Here is a 21,876-nt window from a genome sequence, read left to right as displayed (position 1 = left end):
CCACAGCTTTGGGCACTGACTGGGCTTCTGTTCACTGTGATATAGATGAATCCAGATTGAAGGTGGTTGTTTCAAGCTAGAGTAAGGGCAACATGTTTATGTCTGTTAAAGAAAGGATGGGGGGCAGTGTGGGCAGGCACGTTTGCCGGCCCTTCATTGCACATCAGGGATTTTGTAGTTCTGCAGAGCTGGAAGCAACCCTGTGGGAATGGGCTTGTTTAGCCCCCACATTTTGCAAGGAGTGCGGTGACCGCAGAATGCACTCTCAGAGACTCTTGGAAGGTAGATCAGAGGTGGACAGAGGAGTCGGAGGTAATGCTCAGCCGGGTCTGGAGGGCATGTCTTCTGGAAGAACTACATCCGAGGGGCCTGGGATCCAGGATCCAGTGCAATTCAACTCAAATGTGTTGAGTCCCTTCTGTGTTCCTGCTCCTGCTTTTGTGTTGGGTGCTGTGGCTTTGGAGTAAACTAGACAGACAGGCATTAGCCCTATGGAGTTCACATTCTGGGGAGGAAGCCAGATTTTGTCTGCCAAAGAAATGTAGGGTGCTGTGGGAAGGGGCTTGTGGGTGTGTTGGAGGTTACTATTTAGGGTGGGGGGGGCGATCAGAAAAGGCCTCATGGAGTGCAGGGACCTTTTGGCTGATGCTCAGTAGACACCTGACAAAAGTGGAGCCCAGTGAACAGAACTTTCGAGTCTGGATCAGGAGATTCAGGGATCCAGTGCCTCCATAGGTGCTTCATAATACATTTTGAATGAGTAAACAACTGAGCAAGGAGTGAAGGAGTTCCAAGCAAATGGAACAATTTGAAGGCCTGGAAAGAGTGAGTATATTGAAGAAACCTAGATGAAGTAATTGTGGCTGGAGCCTGGGAAGTCAAGGGGAATACGGAGGGGTGAGGTGGGTACAGACAGGAAGTGGAGTGGAGTGACTGAGAATCTTATGTCTACAGAAACGAGCCACTAAAGGCTCCAAGCAGTCCTGCAATGTGCTGTGGGATTAGCATTAAAAAAAAGATTTTTTTTTTTAAAGATTTTATCTATTTAGAGAAAGAGTGAGAGGGAGAGAGAATCTGAAGCAGACTCTGCTGAGCATGGAGCCCAACTTGGGGCTCAATCTCATGACGTCAAGATCATGACCTGAGCCAAAATCAAGAGTCACTCAACTACGCCACCCAGGCACCCCAGGGATTGGCATTTTTAAGTGGAGAGAAGCTGGCAGCCAAGTGGGACCTGGAGAACAGAGGCAGATCATGTTGGTATCCATGTTTATTTACACAGGGAGCCTGACAGAGGGTGGTTCTTCAACTGTCCTTGGTGGAGAAATAAATTGACCTGTTCGGTACCTTTTCAGTCTGTACCATTTCCTTGCAAGATGGCCTAGTGTTGGATACTTTACAGCTGAGCTGAGCTGAAAGGTCCAGGTGGGCCTGAGATCATGGGCCCCTCAGCTCATACTGTCTTGACCTGGGATGTCTGCATGGTGTTCACACCAGACTGAGCCATAGACCCTGAGATGGATGTGCCTCTATGTGTGATCAGTGAGGAGGGTTCCTGCCTGAGATTGCCCAAAGGCTAATGATAAATAAATCTGAGTTGTGCCTTCTTACACCTAGAGTTTTCATAATCTTTGAGCCGAGAACCATGTAGCCCCGGGAGAGTTGTCCAATGTGCTGGCCTTAGCGCCTGTATTACTTGGATGTGTTGTAGCAGTAGTATCGAGGGACAGAGACATAGGAAGCCCATTACCATACTATGATCCATTCCTGTCTTTAAAGAAGGGAGATGAAAAGAAGCTGTGTGGGCCTTTGGGGGCCTTGGAGTATCCAGTGGCTCCTGCTGTGCTCTGAGATTCTGTGTTTTTCTTTTCCTCCTAGTGCTGTGGTGCCACAGCTCCAGGTCCCTGTTCTGGAGAGGTACATCTCTGCCGAGCTGCAGCTCCCTCACCATGGGCATTCCCACCACAGCCCGATGGTGGCTAGCAGCGCCTGTCTGTCTCTCTGGACTCCTGTGTTCTGGGTGCTGGTGCTGGCTTTCCAAACAGAGACACCCCTCCTGTAATGACTGCAGGAGTCACCCCTTGGACTTGAAGGATCGCTATTCTGTACTCCACACTCTGCTCTGGCCTGGATAGGCCCAATCCAGGAAGAAGGACAGAATAAAAGTGTTGATTCTTCTCTTTCCAAGGAATGACTTTGGGTTATCCAGCAGTGCTTGGGGTAGGTGTACAGTTTTGTAACATAATGAATTATATGAAAATAATTATAAATGAATTATATGAAAATGATTAAATACTTTTCTGTGTAGACTTTTTCCCATAATGTGTATATATTATGCAAGTAACCCTTGCTTGCACCTTCTGTACGATCACTGCTTCCATCCTGGGCCCTACTCCTGGCCTACCTGCTACTTGGGATCCTGACCCTTTTCTCCTTCCTGCCCACTCCTGGTTCTGGATTCCTGGGGAATCAGCAGGCAATGGGACCTTTGTCTGCTCCTCTCTATTCAGGGTCTGGTGAAGAGGGTGCTTCCTGTACTCTGACAGGTGCTTTAGTTATGTGTATAATATATGAATATCTCACCAACATGCTGAAGGCTGGGTGAATGGGTAGGCTTCATCAAAGTGTTCTGTGAGAAAATGATTTCCAAATACTCCCTCTTCCTGTCATGTTATTTATTTATTATTTATATGTTTATATCTTTTACAAATAAAATCTTATGGGGAATCTATATAAAATGAGTAAGAGTAGAATTGTCTTTGGTTGAGTCTGAAATGGGAACTTTTAGCTGTGTCCTGCCCCTCCTCCTGCCCCATGGCAGGGTCTCCTTAGGGGCTTTTGAGCAGCTCACAGAAACCTGGAGGGTCTGCCCAGGACTTGTATGGGGCCAATAAGAAGTAGATGTGTTTATTCCTAACCCGGCTTAGGCTAAGCTTGATTGCCTGGGCTTGCAGTGCTGTGATCTTCCCTTCCTAGACTTTCTCATGCATGCATTCTCAGTCATTTCCAGGGCCCAGAAGATTTTGGGGTCTACTTAAAGAGCAGTGTGATGGTACTCAGGATGTGAGTCCTCCACCTTTGTTCCATTCTGTACCGCGGGTAGTGCAGGGGTAGGAGGGCTAAATGTTCCCAGGTTCCCTTGCTACTGTGACTGAGATTCTCCTAATGAGATAGACTTACGTGACTTGGAAGGTGATAGGAGACCTTTTTCTTCAAGTGTGGTGGCAGTTGTGTGTAGGCTCCAGCAGGCCCGAGTTTGTGCAGTGGCCCACCTCTGTACTTTCCTGTCCAGTTGCCCACTCCACAAGTGTGGTACAGTTGGGAGGCTGGCAGTTTCCTGCAGCTCTCTGACATTGACCTTGGATTACAGCTGCTGTGGTGCCTGATGTCAACCTCTGATTTCCACAGCTGCAGCTTTTCCCATGGCCTAGTAAGCACACCTGTTCCTACTTGGAAGGCCAAGAGTAGTTTCGGATTCCTGCTCTGAACTCTGAGGAGTACAAGTGCCCTCTGCTTCTCCAGTCTGTTTTTAACTTTTTTTTTTTTTTTTTAAAGATTTTATTTATTCATGAGACAGAGTGAGAGAGAGAGGCAGAAGGAGAAGCGGGCTCCATGCAGGGAGCCTGACATGGGACTCGATCCTGGGACTCCAGGATCACGCCCTGGGCCAAAGGCAGGTGCTAAACCACTGAGCCACCCAGGGATCCCTGTTTTTAACTTTGATTGGTATGGGGATGAAGTTGGAGGTAAAAGGGGAAGGTAGGATTACTGTGTCTGACCCAGTTCTTCCAGATTTCTGTAAGGGGGTGGTGTGGCTTTAGCCATTCTAGCTGGGTGATTCCCAGTTTCTTGGCTCATGTTATGGCTGAGGAGGCAAGCAGACCCTTGTTGGCAGGGCTGACACAAGATGTTTGCCACAGTGCTGCTCAGTGCTGCTCTTTTTTTCTTTCTCTCTTTGTGTGTGAGAGACTGCTCCATTAAAAAAAAAAATTATTCATGAAAGACACAGAGAGAGAGAGAGAGAGAGAGAGAGAGTGGCAGAGACACAAGCAGGCTCCATGCAGGGAGCCCGACGTGGGACTCGATCCCAGGACCCCAGGATCACACTCTGGGCCAAAGGCAGGTGCTAAACCGCTGAGCCACCCAGGGATTCCCCTGAGGCTGCTCCATCGTAGTACTGGCCCAACAACCTCTGTCTTTAAGGTGGGACTAGCTTAGGTACACCTGGGTGAGACTTGGCTGCTTTTCACACAGGTTCATTCTAGAGTGGAAGGGAAAATTCTGTTCTTGGGTGGGACCAACCTGCACTTTAGTGTAGCACAGCAGGCTCTCCTAAAGATTGTAGTATGGCCCCTGGGATGGGGGAACAGGCACCATGGTGAAGCTTTTGTTGCCCAGCTGTTTGCTTATCAGCCTCCCATGTGTTGGACTTTGAGCCTTAATCCGGTCTAGAAATGGAAGCACCTGGGGCCATGTTGACAGGAGCATACACCAGGCCTTTTATATTAGAGGAGGAAGGAAGCCCATGTGGATAACGCATTGCTGAGTTCTGACTCACTCAGCTTACCCTCTTCACTCCCCCCAAGTTATTGATGGGAAGCTGTCTGGCTCTCACCTGGGGGTGGGGAGCAGGTTTAAGAGCTGAGTGCTGAACTCACTGCTGTTTTCACAGCAGATCTTGAATTACCAACAGGAAGAAACACTCAAACACTTTATTTTAGGTTAGAAAAGCCACACTACCTTTAATTCAGATCTGAAGTAAAGCTGTTTTGCTCACATATAAGTGAGCAGACCTTTGTCCTCCATCAAGAAAGATCTCTGGCCCGGTTCGTTTTTTGGGAGGTGGCAACTTCTCACTCATTTAGCTGGCAGAGCAAAGCTGATCCCTTGGCAATCCAGTAATCTTTGGACCGCTTGGAGGGTAAGAAGACGGTCACCACAAAGTTGGTTGAATGACCTAGTTGAGGATACAAGGGCACAAAGTTTGTTACTTAAAGAATAACCCCTTGATACCAAGAGCACTGTACTGGACGTTAAGACACCTGGTTTCAGACCTGACTCAGTCTCTAAGGATAATGGGCAAATAGTCTTCTATGGATTTCAATTTTGTGTTCTATAAGATGAAGATACTAGAACTAAGGGATCCTTTAGGACCTGTCAAGCTTCGATTTTGTGTAACTGAGGGAGCATTGCACTAGGATTTAGCCCTGAGCCTTTAGTGGGATGCAGTTGGTAGGTTGGGTGTCTACTCATTTGTCCGTCCGTCTGCCCATCTGTCCATCCATCCTTTGTTCCACCCTGCAGTTAGGCACTGGGGCTCCTGAAATGACTAAGCACAATTGTAGATATTTAGTCCTCAGCTCTGGGACATCTGAAGTAAGAGGTCACTTTTGTGCTTTTTTCATTGTGGAGTGTGTGAGGGGCCAGGACCAGTGTGAGAAGATGTTCTGCCCTAAAGGTGACACTGCCTTCATAGCAAACCCCATCTATCTGGACGTTGGGGAAGGTGCTGTGTCCTCAGCAGAGAACACACACATATAATTCCCTTTTCTGTACCTTTGTATGCCATACCCTGTGTGGTGCCTCGGCTGTGTTTGAGTGACATTTTATAGTACAAATGCAGCACACACACACATATATTTAACTGTTGGATTCAGGATTCAAATAAAGTGATGTGTCTTATTTTATCTTATTTTATTTTATTCTATTTTATTTGAGAGAGAGAATGAGTGGGTGTGGGGGGAGAGGGAGAGAGAGAATCCCAAGCAGGCTCTGCACCCAGCACAGAGCCCGATGTGGGGTTTGATCCCACAACCTGATCCAAAATCAAGAATTACCTGCACAACTGACTGAGCCACCCAGATGCCCCAGTAGTGTGTCTCTTACATCTCTTTCCATTGGAAGTCCCCACCCCCCACCTGGTTCCTTTTGGCCTTGTAATTATTGAAACAACCAGATTATTTGTCCTATGAAGTTTCCCAGAGTCTGGATTTTTGCTGACAGCATCCCTGTGGTGATTTTAAACCTGTTCCTCTATCCCTGTAAAGGGATGGTTAGATCTAGAGGCATGATCACATTCAGGTTTGAGTTTTTGGGGGCAAGAATACCTTGAATAGGTGGTAGAAGCACCTTAAGTCTGATTATCTTTCTTTGTTGCGATGCTAGCGGCTATTGATAATTATGACTTAGAGCCATTATTTCATTAGGGTTAATAATATTAAAATTTAGTGATGATTGAGTGTAAAGAATCCATCAGTGATTTATTTTTTGTATGTAGTATGACATAGGGTCTAAGTTTGGCATACCCAATTGTCTGAGCACCATTTGTGGAATAATTTCTCTTTTCCTGCCAATTTTCAAGCAGTATACACAGTGTGTTTCTGGGTCTATATCTAGGGCATTTGATCTGTTTGTTGAGTCTTGTGCCATTGCAAAATCATTTTAATTACTACCTTCTCTTGGTTCCTCTTGCCAAGAAGACAGAGTTCCTGTTGGAATTTTAGTCAATAATAAGACAACTGACTCTTAAAAAAGCGGGTGAAAGACGTGAACAGACAGTTCATCAAAGAAGATAGAAGTACCAGAAAAGATGACTAATATCATTAGCCATTAGGAAAGTGCAAAGTAAAACCACAAGAAGATGCCATTAATATTCTATCATCCAGCTGTCTATGTGACATCTAAAATTAAAAGGACTGGTTATCCTAAGTGGTAGTGAGGAGGTAGAGGAACTGGAACCCTTAAATGCCACTGGTGGGAGTTTTAAATGGTATGGCTGCTTTGAAAATAGTTTGGCCATTTCTTAAAAAGTAAAACACATACATACCACACGATCCAGTCATTCCACTCCTAGATATTTATCCAAGGTAAATAATAGCATGTGTCCACGTAAGAATTTGTACACACCATTATTAATTTTTAATATGCTCTTAGATTTGTCATAGGAAGGAGAGATGAAGACGTGATGATAGGAGTGTCTATTTTATGGATGCCTGGGTGGCTCAGTTGGTTGGGTGTCTGCCTTCGACTCAGGTCATGGTCTTGGGGCCCTGGGACCGAGCCCTGAGTTGGGCTTCCTGCTCTGTGGGGAGCCTCCTTCTCCCTCTGCCCCTCCCCTGCTTGTGTTCCCTCTCTCTCTCTCAAATAAATAAAATCTTTTTTAAAAAAGTGTCTATTTTGGGCAGCCCGGGTGGTTCAGTGGTTAAGTGGTGCCTTTGGCCTGGGGTGTGATCCTGGAGACCTGGGATCGAGTCCCACGTCAGGCTCCCTGCATGGAGCCTGCTTCTCCCTCTACCTGTGTCTCTGCCTTTCTCTCCCTCTGTGTGTCTCATGAATAAATAAAATCTTAAAAAAGTGTCTATTTTAGTTCTATTCTGTATATTGCTGTTTGAGAACATACTTTATTTTTTAATGAGACAAGACAGTTACTGCTAATGAGATTGACATGTCACTTTTTAAAAAATATTTATTTATTCATCAGAGACAGAGAGAGAGAGAGAGGGGGGCAGAGACACAGGCAGAAGAAGAAGCAGGCTCCATGCAGGGAGCTTGACGTGGGACTCGATCCCAGGTCTCCAGAATCAGGCCCTGGGCCAAAGGTGGCGCTAAACCATTGAACCACCTGGCTACCCTGAGAACATCCTTTAATTGAAAATTTTATCAGAAAAATATTTATCAGTATCTTATCAGTATCTATATTCTCCACTGAAATGAGAAAATGTTTTAGTTTTTTCTATCCTGCCCGCTTTCCCATATTTCTGTCATCTACAAATTTAGTTTCATGTTATTATTAAAATCATCTTTATGGTCAAACTATTATGATTTAAGTGTGTGTGTGTTTTAAACAGAGGGTCAGTGGTGATTAACTTAGAGCCATTGTATGTCCAAAAATAGGTTTATTACTCCTTCCCTTTTGGATGATAATTTGGTTGCATCTGTTGTAGTTCTGGTTCAAGGTTGCTTTTCCTCAGCCTTTAAAAAGTTGTTTGTCTATTATGTTTTTTATGTGCTCTGTGGATAAAGAGAGATGCCTGAGGTCAATCTGATTCTCATTCTCGGGAATTTTAGTTTCAGTGTATTAATACATTTTATCTTGTTGCTCTGAGTGTTTTTTTTTTTTTAATCTCTGATAGTCTTAAGTATCACTTTGATATGTCTTAAAATTTAATTCTTTGTTGTGTGCTTTCAAGAGTCATTCCTACCACTTTGTGAGATCTTGTGATCTGAGAACTCAAGTGTTTGTTCAGTTCTGGAAAATTATCAGCCATTACTATCCCTCTTTTATTCTCTTTCTCCTTCCAGATTGCCTACTAGATTAATACTGGAAAACCTGGCTCCTTTCATTAGGACACTTTTTAAAAAAAAACATGTTGCTGTATTGCAAGGGATTCCCTGCTCACTCCTTAGGTGTGTCATCGCTGAGTATGGGCGGTTCTTCAGCTTCTCTGTCCATATTGCTTTCTACTTGGCTTCCTTTGTTCAGGGCTGCATCTTAGTTTCAGGCCCACTTCATCCCCCTTTTTGCAACATGGCATTCCATTTTTGGTTTATTTTCAAATCTGTTTTCTATGATGAGTCTCAGTGCCTTTGGTGGAAGAGATTTTTGTGGGTACAGAGGCCATCATTGGGAATGACTTCTCAAATTAGAAGTCATTGCTCAATAAGCTCTATTTTCTACCTATTAGACTAATAGAAGAAAGCATTAATTTTATGTCAGTCCATACTCAAGAGTTAAAAGTGAAGAGAATTTATAACATTTATAGATTAGTATGTTATAACTGGCCTCATTTTAAGCCTTGCTAATTGGTTTAAGATCTCTCCTTGCACAGTATAGCTTTTTTTTTGGACTTCCGTAGTTTGCGTTTTGTCATCATTTGGACCAATCTTAGCACGTCCTTACCTGTGGTTGAGAGTGTTCCTGCCCGGGCCCCTGTCTTATAAAGTGGGGAGTGGTAAAGTGTTGGGTTTGGCACATAATTTTGTCGAGGCTCAAAATGCACCACAGGCAGCATTGGATTCATTTGTCCTGGCAATGCATCCTCTATCACCATCTCCACATTGTCCCATCGAGAAGCATCCATGAACATTCCATGAACAAGAACACCATCTTCAGGAGACGGCAACTGAAAGATAGCCAGAAGTTTAAAGGTGAGAAGAGGAGAAGGGGATTAGCTGTTGTGGGCCATTTTCTGAGTCCCACATCCTTACCAGTTAATTCTAAGAATCACTCTACAGATTGCTGTTATTCTGACATTTTAGAGAGGAGAATACCAAGGCTCAGAAAGGTAAAATAACATACACCTTAGACACCAAATCTCCTATTTTCCACACTCCACCAGGATCTCTAATAGGGGATACCATGTATGGGCTTCAGACTGTCTGATATGGTGCTATGACTTTCTCCTTCTCATGGGAAGCAGATGGGATAGGAGGGCTGTGACTATCATGTTCTTTTTAGCAAGGTGTTTTAAGGGTCTGGGTGCCCTCCTAAAGATAGATTACGTATCTGTAATAACATTGTAGAGCACCAATGGAAAGTTCCTTTTTTTGTTTTCAGAAATTATGCTAGATTTTTAATGTTTCTCTTAAAGCAGGGGGTGGGGGGCGACAGAGAAAAACTGTGCCCCTTCGTAGCCATAATTGGATGCCAGCACTTGTGTGCAGTTTCCGCCAGTTGTAGCCTTCTGTGTTATCCTTCCTCAAACACTGAGTGAATTTGGCCACTTGCAGAGCCAGTTATCTTTTGGATCATTGGAGCTTCACACCTGCAGGCAGACGACCAAGCTATTTGGATATAGATAGTATATTTTTATCATGAATAAAAGAATGGTAAGCTCTTTGCCTGATCTTTACTTTCCAGCATCCTGAACTTGGTCTCTTGGACAGGCAGGGTGGGGCAGGCCTTCCTGTTTTGCGGGCGGCTGTGTACACTTAGGTAGGTTTGCCTTTGTAGGGGCTGAAACCATCCTGCTGTGCACTTGCCAGGCCATGTGTGGGAGCCACTTGGGCATCTACCCAGAGGAAGAGTGTTTTCCTTTTCCTAAACTGCACAAAGGTGGCAAACGGGTTGATAGTGGCCCTGCTTACTTATAACAGAACTAAAGCTGTCTCAGCACAGTCTCTTGCAGACATTTGCTGGGAGGACCAGGAGTTGGGCAGAGATTCTAAGGCATTGTCATGGCTCAGTGCCTGTGATCTAAGTGGAGATGTGGTGTGGATGGGGGCCAGGTGGAGGGACAGAGGCCCTGGTGGTCACTGTAAACTTCTGTCAGAGTCAGCGTTATATGGCAGGTAGAAATGTTCCTGGCACCGAGCAGAGCCGGCATCCTGGATGACCCTGGCGAGAGCTTTAATGTGGATGTTGTTTTGCCTTCCTCGGTCCTCAGTTATTCCTGATATGGGCCTGGGACAACTTCCTGGCTAAGAAGGGGCTCAAAATAATGAGTGCAACTCCTGATTTAATTTCTCTTTAAAAAGTATTTTGATGCTAAAATGTATTTCCTTAAAAATATAACCCTTTTATTGTCATTTTAAATACAGGTAAGGAAGAGGCATGGGATATTATAGTATTTCATAAGTAAGCCATGAATATTGGATCAGTTTGGTCTTTGTAAGTTTTTGCTTGTGAGAGCAAAGCATAGATCAATCAGATCTGAGTGGAATGGATAGAATTATGCAGGAGCAATTTCTACTAACTGATGCCAGGATATTTTAAGGAAAGTTTGGTAAAGCCATTTACCACAATTATGCTGATTGGTGAGTGAACACTTTCTTGGAAAAAGCAATCTGGAGCAGGTCTTTGATTATATTTATAAGGCTCACTAGTGTGGATAGATGCTTTGAGGCAGAGCTCCACTCCCCCATCAGTATTTTCTCAGTGCATCAAAGCTGGGCAGCTCAGGTTGGCAGCAGTGGGTCTCATCCCTGGCTGTACACTGAAATCACCAGAGGAGCTTTGGAAAATAATGATGCCTAATGAAATTGGGGTGATTTTGATGTAACTGCAGTGTAGTCTGGGCACTGGGATTTTTAAAAATCTCCACAGGTGATTCTAACCTGCAGTCAAGGTTGAAAATTATTCTAGAGCAGTGTTTTTCAAACTTTAGTGAGCTAAGAACCCCATGTAGGACTTGTTACAGTATAGATTTCTGGGTCCCAGCCCTGAGTTTCTGATTTAGTAGATCTAGAATGGGTCCTTGGAATCTGCATTTCTAATAAGTTCCCAGGTGATGCCAGTGCTCCTGGTATTGGAACCATACTTTGAGAACTTATGCTCTAGCAGGAGTAAACTATGTAAGCAGAGTTTAAACTGCTTTCTTAGTGCATTCCTATTAGTTACATCATGCATTTATGGTTCAATAATGTATGAAGTTAGTATATCACTTCTGCTAGGAGGCAGTTGAAAGAATGGTAAATAAATTCAGCCTATAATAATATTTATTGTAGGAACATTATGTGCTGGTTCATTTACACTGCATTACAATTTTGAGGTTGGTGCTATCAGCCCCATTTTACAGATGAGAATGCTGAGATGCAGATGTGTTAGTCATTGCTCTAGCACACAGATGGCAAAGGGGAAAGTCAGAATTTAACTTCAGGCCTGCCTGATTCTAAAACCTTTGTTTTTAACATCTTGCTAAAATCCTTATATATTTAACCTCTTTACCCATAAGAAGAGAAAGTTGCTATAGGTATCAAAAACAAAAAAAAAAACAAAAAAAAAACAGTGTTACTTAAAAAAAAAAAAAAATCTCTACAAATCAGACTAAACAGTTCCCATGTAGGCATTGGTAGACTGGGGAGTTTGTTTGAGGGCTGTGAATTTTGTCCTGCTTCTTTTTTTTTTTTTTTTTTTTTTTTTCTTGTCCTGCTTCTCATGCTCCTGCATGTGGGAGCAGCAGGGCAGGGGAGGTTGGCTGAGATGTCAAATGACAGTGGGACAGAGCTGCTTTGCTGTAACAGTAGTCTGGGGACAATACCTCCAAGTCCATGGGCAGTTCTTGTCCAAACTGCACTGTCCTGGCAGCTTCTATAACTGCTGCTTGATCTCGATAGGTAGGAATGATGTTGTAGTTGAAACTCAGCTCATCTATAGGCAAATTGTATTTCCGAGCATGATTTTGAAGAGTTCCTGAAATATGAAAACCAGAAATCTGGGTCCTTCAAACAGCTGCCGCTTCTCAAACATGGTCTCCGCTTGCCTCAATTAGACTGCTCTAGCATTTGAGAGTTTCCTCTCCATCTTGAAGTCTCAACCATTAGTACCTTATTCTGGGTTTGTTCATGAGAGAGGAAGCCTGAGGGGATGTTGGGAGGGGTGGAGCCATGGCAGGGCTCGGAAGAGGGAAGTAGGCCACGTCTCCAGTGCACTGCTCTGCAGTGAGGGAGATAAGCCAGTGCAGGAGTTCTAGAGCCCAATCTCTCTAACTTCAGAATCCTGCTCAGCTTGTCTTGCATGGGCTTGTTATAAGGGATTCAGAACAAGAAAGATTCTAAAGACAGATTAAGGACTCTAGCTGGAGTGAGGGCTAAATGGAAGGGCTGATGGAAGGACGGAAGGAATATTTTGTAGAGGGAAGGGAGCTGTTCTGAGGTGGGGCTGGAGTAGGTGGCAAGCTGGTGGTGCCTTTGAGCCTGGGTTGCAAGGGGAATGGGGTATGCTCTGGACATTCACAGCAGCAGCAGTGCTCACACTGGCATGGCGGAGAGAGGCAGGGATTAGGTTGTAGGGGAACATCTGCTATTTCTGCCATCCTTTTCCCCAGCAAGTGAGGAAGAGCAGAGCCTCACTGAACTGCCCTATAATCAACTATCCACGGTTAGGTCATTAACAGTCATGCCTTTTCCCCAATTCCTGGAAACCCAGTATGTGACAAATCATGGTGTTTTCTGTGGGCTTTTTCTGGGGAAAGCATTGTTAATTACCTGTTAGAAATCCTTGAGGAAAGAAGAAACCAGAGATCCAGAAGGACTTAGGCTGCCCTCTTTTGAGCCACAACTAAAGGAGAAACATTATATCATAATGTATTGTTTTTCTGTAATGGAGTTTGTTATTTAAATCAAAGCCATATTTTGGAGGGCCTCTCAGGAGACAGAAGTTCAACGAGCTGAGTTGGTCACCAGCCCCATTCTCACTGCCTGCGTGTCCCCCTTCCTCACCCAGCAGCCTGACTATAGGTCCAGAACCTGGTTATTATAGGGGCTGTGGAAGACGGTAGACCACAGCAAGGTCACACCTGGCAGTTTGGACTCCTGTCAGATTGGTTCTGGACCTCACAGTGGGGTCCCAGGAACTAGATCTGAAAACAAAACAGGATGTGGGGATAAGGGCCCAGGGCAAAGTACATTGTAACGAGCATGGCTTTAAAATTGATTGAAGTTTCTTTGGGCTTAGATGATCCCTCAACAGTTGTTAGTGTTTTTGTTAGCTAGGGCTTCCTAAGGACCTTGAGGTCTACCATGGTCATCAAACCCCAAAGAAGTGACTTTTCTTACATCCACAAATGCAGTCCTCAGGATAAGGTCTTTGACCCATGATCCCAGAGGCTTCAGGGATGGGTAGGCTGTGCTGGACCAGAGAGAAGGAACCTGGTTGTTGAGGAAACTGTTGTATACCTTCTCCATTTCCTCAGACATCACTACAAGGCCAGCAATGGCTTTGTTGAGTGTTTCCAGAGAAGTCTGAAAGAACAAGAACGGGGGTGGGGAGAGGGTGCCTTTCACAGATGTAATCATCAAGTGAGTGCCACTTCTTTGTGGTGGCAGGTACTGCCTTTGGTTGAAGGGCCCCCTTGCTGGGTTCCACCCTCTCTGCACCTGTCTGCTGGGCCACACCCTCTAGTCTTTCATCCATGTTTACAACACATGACTATAGGGGTGTGAGACCTGGGGTGGGGAGCTGTTCAGGTGGTTAATAGTAGAATCCAATGAAGTGGGAAGAGGGGAAGGAGGAGAAATAGCCCTTGAAGCCTAGAGAAGTGGTTTCAAGAAATGCCACTGAATAGCTCTCCTTCGGGCTAAAGAAAAATGGGCCTGATGATTAGTTATTTGGGAACCATGGTGGTGGCGATGAGAACTACCTCATGCCACTGGCTAACTCTGCCCAGGGGCTGCCCATGGCCTCTGAAGTTATAGCAGAGAGGGAAGATTCTTAGATAAGACCAGTCTTTCTCAGTGGTACCAGAGAGAGTCTCCTTGAACTGGAAACACTTCCTTAAGACATTCCCCTTTCCCTCCTCCCCTCAGCACAACAGAAATCAGAGGCAGGCAGTAGTCCTGGAAGGTGCCGGGCTGGCAGCAGCTATGAGAAATACAGGGTAATATTTGCTGCGTGGCTAAAGATGAAGGCAGGGCATATAGATTGGTATGGCCTGTGTGGGTTCTAGTTTTGTGAAAACTACTGCCATCTACTGGGAAGATATTATAGAAAGATGTTAGAGGCCAAATTTATGTTGATTTCAAAAAACAAAATAAGGTCCAGGACCATATAATTCTGGAGATAGGCCACATGTGGATGAACAAGGTTAGTCAGCCTTCCTACCCACCTCCCTGCCTCTCTTCGCAAGAGGCAGTGGTATGAAAACATAGAGTTTTAGTTAGATCGCCCTTAGGATGTGAGGAGCCCTTTGCTGCATCAGAGGGCAAGGAGGCTCTCGGCTAGAGCCAAGGCCGTATACCACCTTAGATACCGAAAATGGAAGAAGGAACAGAAGACTTGCATAAAATGCTGGGAGAATGCTTAAGTTGCAGAGGGGGATTAGACAGGTAGGGTCTTCTAGGTCTGCTTAAAATAGATGTCACCTTGTGGCCGAATCTCCCAGAGGAGGCAGTTAACACACGCTGTGTGCAGGGGGAGAAAGCACCCTTCCCAATGTTCTCTGTGGTGAGAAGCCTGACTGACAGGGTGGCCTCGTCTCTCCCAGGAACTGCCCTGTCTCATAGTTCTAACTAAAGGGAGGAGAATGGGCTCCCCTGGGTGCCCCTACCTTCCTTCCCCTTTCTTTATGCTACCATGGTGAAGTGAAGGTGAGGCTGAGACAGAGTCAGGGCAGGACTGGGCAGAGGTAGGGGTGGGGGGTGGCAGTGAGGGTCCACCACCCCTGCCTCAGATAGGAGTGCTCTGCTGACTCCCCATTGCCTTGCAGGCTGCTGCTTCCTGGACTCCTCGCTCTTCCCCTTCCTGTAGGAGAATTCCTCCATTATTGGGAGAGTGATGTTTGACCAGAAGGGGCCATGAGGAGATTTGAGAGCCACTCTCATTCACTCGTGCATTCAAATATTCGTAAAGATTTAGTATATGTTAGGGACTAGGGAAACAAAGATGACTACTATACTAGTTTCCTTTTCTTCAAGAAGTTCATTGTCTAATGGGGGAGCCATCCTTGTGGAGGGGTAATTACAAAGTAATGTGCAAGGTACAGTGATAGACACTGAAATGAAGGAGCGGTGAGGGGCTTGTAAGTTATCTGATGGTGGAGGGACAGGCTGGTGTGTCAGGAAGATTTTTTGGAGGAAGCAACATTTGGATTTGTTCATCTTCAGGGAGGTGAAAAGGTCATGATGTGGAGGAGGCGAAAATGAGCAGCATCAATGTCTGTCCTCTGAATAGTGGTACTCCCTTAATTTTAGCTGGGCACATAGCAATCCGATATAGAGACTATATTTCCCTCCACCCTTGCAGCTGGTGTATGGCCATGTTACCAAATTTTGGCTAATAGGGTACAAGCAAAAAAAAAAAAAATGTATGCAATTTCTGGGTCGTATTTTTATGCAGAACATGCTTTTTCTCAGCCCTCTTTCCCCTGTCCCCTGGCTAGCCAAAGGGGACAATAGGAGCAGCCACCATAGGCTCAGAGATACAAGCTATCTGTTGAGGCTGAAGAGCCAGCCCTCCAGCTGGGATCCCTAGATGAGCTCATAAAGCAAGATTAACTACCCGTCCTATAGGGATTCCTCTGGGCTGTTAGCTGAGATGGAAGTGAATTTTTATCTTGTTTGATCATTGTATTTGGAGGTCTTTATCATAGTAGTTTAATCTCTATCCTGGCTTTTTCAGTAGTGATAAGCCCTGAGCTGACCACCTGGCCTGCAGACCTGGGTATACAGCTGATTAGATACATCGAGATAGGGTAACAAGGACACTGGAATCTGCAGCATATACTGATGGAGGCATTATTAGAGAAGGGGAACAGACTTGTCAGATGAGGGTCAATTCAATTTTAGACTAGTTGTGTTTGAAGAGTTGTTAGTATATCCAAACAGAAATGTGGAAGGAGTGGAAATGGAAAATTCTTATGACAACAGGCTTCTCTACAAAGCTTTGGTACCCAGCAGCTGTGCTGGCAGCGAGCGCTCATACATGTATTAACTTCAGTAGCCTGTTAAAGCGGTCCACTTCTTGTCCAAGAACGGTAGTCAAGGAGTTAAGGCGTCCTTGAGGATCCTTGACGAAAAGGCTCTCAGATGCAGTCTCCATTTCCAGTGTTTCTGAAACACACACAGCTGATTCCTCAGATTGATTATCACCGATTTCTGTCCTCATAACATTGCTACTGTAATGCACTTACCTTAACTTTTACAAAACCAGCTTCGTGTCTGGGCCTCGGCTGAATGGGGGTCAGGCCATGCAGACCTCGGTGGCAAATGCCAGCAGGACAAGCAGCTACCTGGTAGATGAGGGCCATCCCTGAGACCAGAGGTGCTAGGGACCCTGAGTCGTCTCTGCCATGCAGGTATGGACCCCCCCCCTCTTCCCTGCATGCCTGCATCGCATCTCAGAGATGAGGGGTTTGGGGGGGTGGAGAACGAGGGATGAGGCAAATGTAGCATTTTTCTTGTTACTGAGCATTATTCAGAGGGACTTACTCAGTTATTAGACCCATGGTTCAAGCTGAATCGAAAGTTTTGCTCTTCCTTTTCTCTACAGGCTAGCAAATGGAGGCTCACATGAGCTATAAAAAAATGAAGGACCAGCATTTTCCCTGCATGTCTGAGTAAGGTGTTAGTGAGTGGCTCTGAAGTACATGTACCAAATTCCTTCTGAATTCACATTTTCACTGCTCTAGAAGAATCATACAGCAGTGTGGCTTGGTCTAGGCTCAGGTCCCCAGTGCTGTGCTTACGTGTCCCCGGTCTCCTATTAGCTCCTCACAGGCTATTCCAAACCCTCACTTCTTTTATTGAACTAGTCATATCCCTGTTCCCTTAGCTTCAGCAGATTGCATCATTTATTTCACACTGAAAGGATAAGCCTTATTAAGCTCGGAGAGAAAAATATGGGTGTCAGTGGAACTCCGTGAACCAAATACACGGTATTCCAGCCAGCTATCTGCCTAGGCATCCCTTTCTACCCAGCCCTCCATCTTATATTTGTTAAAAATTGCTTCCTAAACTAAGTTTACATCAACATCAACAGACCCCTCTACTCAGGAGGCATTCTTTTGAGGGCCTGTCTTGGGAGGAGTTGACTTGCTTCCGAGGTCACACAGGGCTTTTCTTCTGGGGGTCTTGGGAGGATTGGCAAGATTGTCTGTGGTATGGTGACATAATAAGAAATATATATTTTGGTCTTTGTCCCTGGTTCATTCTGGCTGGAGCCCCCAAAACCTTTGTAATTTCCTAAGTAATAAGAGTGATAGGAGCATCATTTTTTTTTTTCATTTTTAATATTTGGGTTTGGCCCCGGCTCGTGAAATAGCTTCTGAGTGTTAAAGGTAAAAGGAGCATCTTTCATTATTCATAACATAAACCTGAGTTTTTGTTAATGAGGTGGCTTTGGAAAGCCTGTAAGGGTAGGGGGCTTGTTGTCAGGGGGACCAACCATGTGATTAGACTGTTGGAACTTTCAACAGTTCCGACTGACCTCTTGGGAGAGGGGAGAGGGGCTAGAGATTGAGTTAATCACTAATGGCTAACAGTTTAATCAATCCTGTCTAATAATGAAGCCTCCATAAAAACCGTAACTGGAGGGGTTTGGAGAGCTTCCATGTGCTAGAAGGGCAGTGTACCCTAACTCCGTGGAGACAGAAGCTCCTGCACTTGGACTCTTCTAGACCTTGTCCTGTACATCTCTTCTTGTGGTTGTTTATCTGTACCTTTATTATTTATATGTAAATATTTTCCCCTGAGTTTTGTGAACCATTCTAGCAAATTATAAACCTAAGAAGGGTGCTGTGGGAACCCGAAAATTATTGCCAGTTGGTCAGAGGTATAGGCCACAACTTGGGACTTGAGATTAGCATCTGAAGTGGAGGGCAGGTTTGTGGGATTGAGCCCTTAACCTGTGGGGTCTGTGCTAATCCTGGTTGGTTAGCATCGTAGTTGGACTCTAGGATACTCAGTTGGTGTCCAGAGATTTGGAGAACTGCTTAATGTAAGGGAAAAGCCCATGTTTGGTGTCAAAAGTGTGAGAAAGAAGCAGTTTACTTTTATAATACACTAATAAATGTAAATCTACAGTCATTCTAAGAAAAGTGTGAAAGTAGATCTTTCATCAATTGGGAAGATTCCTTAACTCACCAGAAAACAAAGTGATATTAATTTAGCCATTTTTCTTGAATCTAGAAAAAAAATGAAACAGATTCTAGAGCAGGGCTGTCTAATGGAACATTTTACAATAATGGAAATGTTTTCTGTGTTGTCCAATATAGTAGCACTCAAAATGTGGCTAGTGCACCTGAGGATATGAATTTTAAATTTTACTTATTATATTTAAGTAGCCACATGTGGCTAGTGGCTACTCTCTTGGGCAGCACAGGTCTAGAGACACTAGGAAGCTCAAGAAAAAGTCTGTTAAAGTTACATGGGGCTAGAAACCAACTTGCTCCTAATGCTTCCAGCAGTTCGGTTGTTGAGGTGCTCATGGCCTCCAGTCTATAAGTGGAGAGCTCCATGTCAGAAGTGCTTGCTACAGGGGATCCCTGGGTGGCTCAGTGGTTTAGCGCCTGCCTTTGGCCCAGGGTGCGATCCTGGAGTCCCGGGATCAAGTCCCACGTCAGGCTCCCAGCATGGAGCCTGCTTCTCCCTCTTCCTGTGTCTCTGCCTCTCTCTCTTTCTCTCTATGTCTATCATAAATAAATAAATAAATAAATAAATAAATAAATAAATAAATAAATCAATCTAAAAAAAAAAAAAGAAGTGCTCTCTACATAAACAAAGGTGTATATAATAAAGCAGATTTGGAGACCTGCTCATCACTCAGCTTTCTGAGTTTATTCCTTAAAGTTATGATATACAGAAGCCAGGGATTATTTATTACCTGGAACTCTGGTCTGGACTGAAGCAACAAGTTCTTGGACAATTTCATCATTGCTTTTTCCCTCTCCACCAGAAGATGACCTTGGCTGAACCTCAAGTATGGTGTTGATTAAAGTGTTGGTCTCTTTGTACTGTAATGGTAGGAAGGGACAGAACAGTGAAGACTCAGATTCTTAGAAAATAATTTGCAGCACAGTTTACTTATAAAAATAATGGCAATTGTCAAAAAAGAAATTTTTATGTTGAAGATAGAATTGGTAAAATGTGCTCATTGGAAATGCACAGTACAGGTGACCCTTGAACAATGCAGGGGTAAGGAGCATTGCCCCTCCTGGTCACATAGTCGAAAATCCATGTATAACTTGATTCTTCAAAAACATAACCACTGGGGGATTTTTGGGTGGCTCAGCGGTTTGGCGCCTGCCTTCGGCCCAGGGTGTGATCCTGGAGTCCCGAGATTGAGTCCCACATCGGGCTCCCTGCATGGAACCTGCTTCTCCCTCTGCTTGTGTCTCTGCCTCTCTGTCTCTCTCTGTGTCTGTCATGAATAAATAAATAAAATCTTTTTTTTAAAAAAAAAAACATAACCACTAATAGCCTACTGTTGATAAGAAGCCTTAGCAATAACAAACAGTTGATTAACACACATTTTGTATATGTATTATATGCTATATTCTTAAAGTAAGCTGAAAAAAAGAAAATGTTAGTAAGAAAATCATATGGACACCTGGGTGGCTCAATCGGGTATGCATCTGCTTTGGGCTCAGGTCATACTCCCAGGGTCCCTGTTCAGCAGGGAATCTGCTTCTCTCCCTTCTGTGCTCCTACCCCACTCAAATAAATAAAATCTTAAAAGAAAATAAGAGAAAATACATTTATAGTACTGTATTTATTGAAAAAAAAACGTGTACAAATGAACACATGGTTCAAACCTGTGCTGTACAAGGGTCATTGTACATGGTGGTCAGTTATATTTAAACATTTTTGGTTGAACAATAATGTGAATGTTCTTAATGCCACCAAACTGTATACTTAAAAATGGCTAAAGGGTAAGTTTTATGTTATATATATTTAACCCTAATAAAATTGATTTTTTTTAGCTAATCATTTAAAAGACAGTTTATAAAAATGAAGAAGCAATGAGAATGCTCTTTTGAAACATGCTTTTATTTAAATGACTTTTTTCTTTTTTTCTAAAGATTTTATTTATTTATTCATGAGAAACACACAGAGAGAGAGGCAGAGACATAGGCAGAGTGAGAAGCAGGCTCCATGCAGGAAGCCCAATGCAGGGCTTGATCCCGGGACCCCAGGATCATACCCTGAGCCAAAGGCTCAACCGCCCAGCCACCCAGGTGTCCCAGTGACTTTTTTTTTCAATTAGAGAAGTAGTATGGCTTATTATAGAAAATTTAGAAAATACAGAAAAGCATAAAAAAATATTCTTGGGATGCTTGGGTGGCTTACCCATTGAGCGCTGCCTTTGGCTCAGGGTGTGATCCTGGGGTCCTGGGATGGAGTCCCACATTGGCCTCCTCATAGGGAGTCTGCTTCTGCCTCTGCCTATATTTCTGCCTCTCTCTCTGTGTCTCTCATGAATAAATAAATAAAATCTTAAAAAAAAATTTGTGATCCTGCTTTCCAGAGATATTTGTAACTGTATCCCCAGTTGGACATTTTCTCTTTTATGTGCATCTAATTTAAAAAAAAATGAGCACATACAATTTTTGTAGTATTCATTCTTTTTCAATTTCATGAATATTTTTCTCATATCACTGAAAATCTTCACGAATCATGCTTTAAATGACTGTGTGATACTTGGTGGTATGAATGCATCATAATAGAGTTATTGATCTACTTTTTTTTGACATTTCTTGTTTTTTGATCTTGTAGAACTCTGTGAATAGAGTATCTATAATGAATCTCATCCACTATATTTGAAATTCTTTAAATGATATATTCCAAAAGAATATATTTAAACTGGATATTTTTACATTGATTTCTAAAAGCACTGTACTGATTTATACTCCCAATAGTAGTGTATCAGAGGACCTATCTTTATCTTTGCAAGAATTAATATCTTTGCTTAAAAAATCTTAAAAAAGGGCAGAGGGAGAGGGAGAAGCAGACTCCCTGCTGAGCAGGGAGCCCCATGTTGGGCTCTATCACAGGACCCTGAGATCATGACCTGAGCTGAAGGCAGATGCTTAACCAGTTGAGCCACTCAGGCACCCCTGAATTCTATTTTTAATTTTTTTGAGGAATCCTATACTGTTTTCCTCAGTGGCTGTAGCACTTTATGTCCCCACCAACAGTACACAAGGATTCCAATTTCTCCACATCCTTACCAACACTTGTTTTGTTATTTTTTATTTTTTATTTTTTATTTTTTTTATTTATTTATGATAGTCACAGAGAGAGAGAGAGAGGCAGAGACACAGGCAGAGGGAGAAGCAGGCTCCATGCACCGGGAGCCCGATGTGGGATTCGATCCCGGATCTCCGGGATCGCGCCCTGGGCCAAAGGCAGGCGCCAAACCGCTGCGCCACCCAGGGATCCCTGTTTTGTTATTTTGATAGTAGCTATCCTAATGGGTGTGATGTTGTATCTCATTGCAGTTTT

At 44.0% G+C, this 21,876-nt stretch overlaps 2 protein-coding genes across 10 annotated transcripts in view; one reads left to right on the top strand and one right to left on the bottom strand.

Annotated features, from left to right (window-relative positions):
* TRABD2A (TraB domain containing 2A) overlaps positions 1-21,876 on the top strand; it is a 165,547-nt gene that overhangs the window by 48,606 nt on the left and 95,065 nt on the right. For 2 of the 3 annotated variants that reach the window (XM_077843084.1, XM_077843083.1), the window contains exon 7: positions 1,879-2,293. In XM_077843084.1, coding sequence (XP_077699210.1) covers positions 1,879-2,062 — 184 coding nt within the window. In that variant the 3' untranslated portion in view covers positions 2,063-2,293. Of the gene's footprint in view, positions 1-1,878; positions 2,294-21,876 lie in introns of those variants that run through there. The other variant, XR_013349163.1, reaches the window with a different exon arrangement.
* DNAH6 (dynein axonemal heavy chain 6) overlaps positions 4,709-21,876 on the bottom strand; it is a 232,589-nt gene continuing 215,421 nt past the window's right edge. For all 7 annotated transcript variants that reach the window (XM_077843075.1, XM_077843078.1, XM_077843074.1 and 4 more), the window contains 7 exons: positions 19,256-19,385; positions 16,358-16,485; positions 13,495-13,680; positions 12,925-12,997; positions 11,979-12,130; positions 8,900-9,122; positions 4,709-4,957 (listed from right to left, as the gene is read on the bottom strand). In XM_077843075.1, coding sequence (XP_077699201.1) covers positions 4,854-4,957; positions 8,900-9,122; positions 11,979-12,130; positions 12,925-12,997; positions 13,495-13,680; positions 16,358-16,485; positions 19,256-19,385 — 996 coding nt within the window. In that variant the 3' untranslated portion in view covers positions 4,709-4,853. The remainder of the gene's footprint in view (positions 4,958-8,899; positions 9,123-11,978; positions 12,131-12,924; positions 12,998-13,494; positions 13,681-16,357; positions 16,486-19,255; positions 19,386-21,876) is intronic.

The sequence above is a fragment of the Canis aureus genome, chromosome 12 (genome assembly GCF_053574225.1).
Source record: "Canis aureus isolate CA01 chromosome 12, VMU_Caureus_v.1.0, whole genome shotgun sequence".
NCBI lineage: Eukaryota > Metazoa > Chordata > Mammalia > Carnivora > Canidae > Canis > Canis aureus.
Note: the sequence above shows the minus strand (reverse complement) of the source record. Positions and strands in the feature narration are given on the sequence as shown.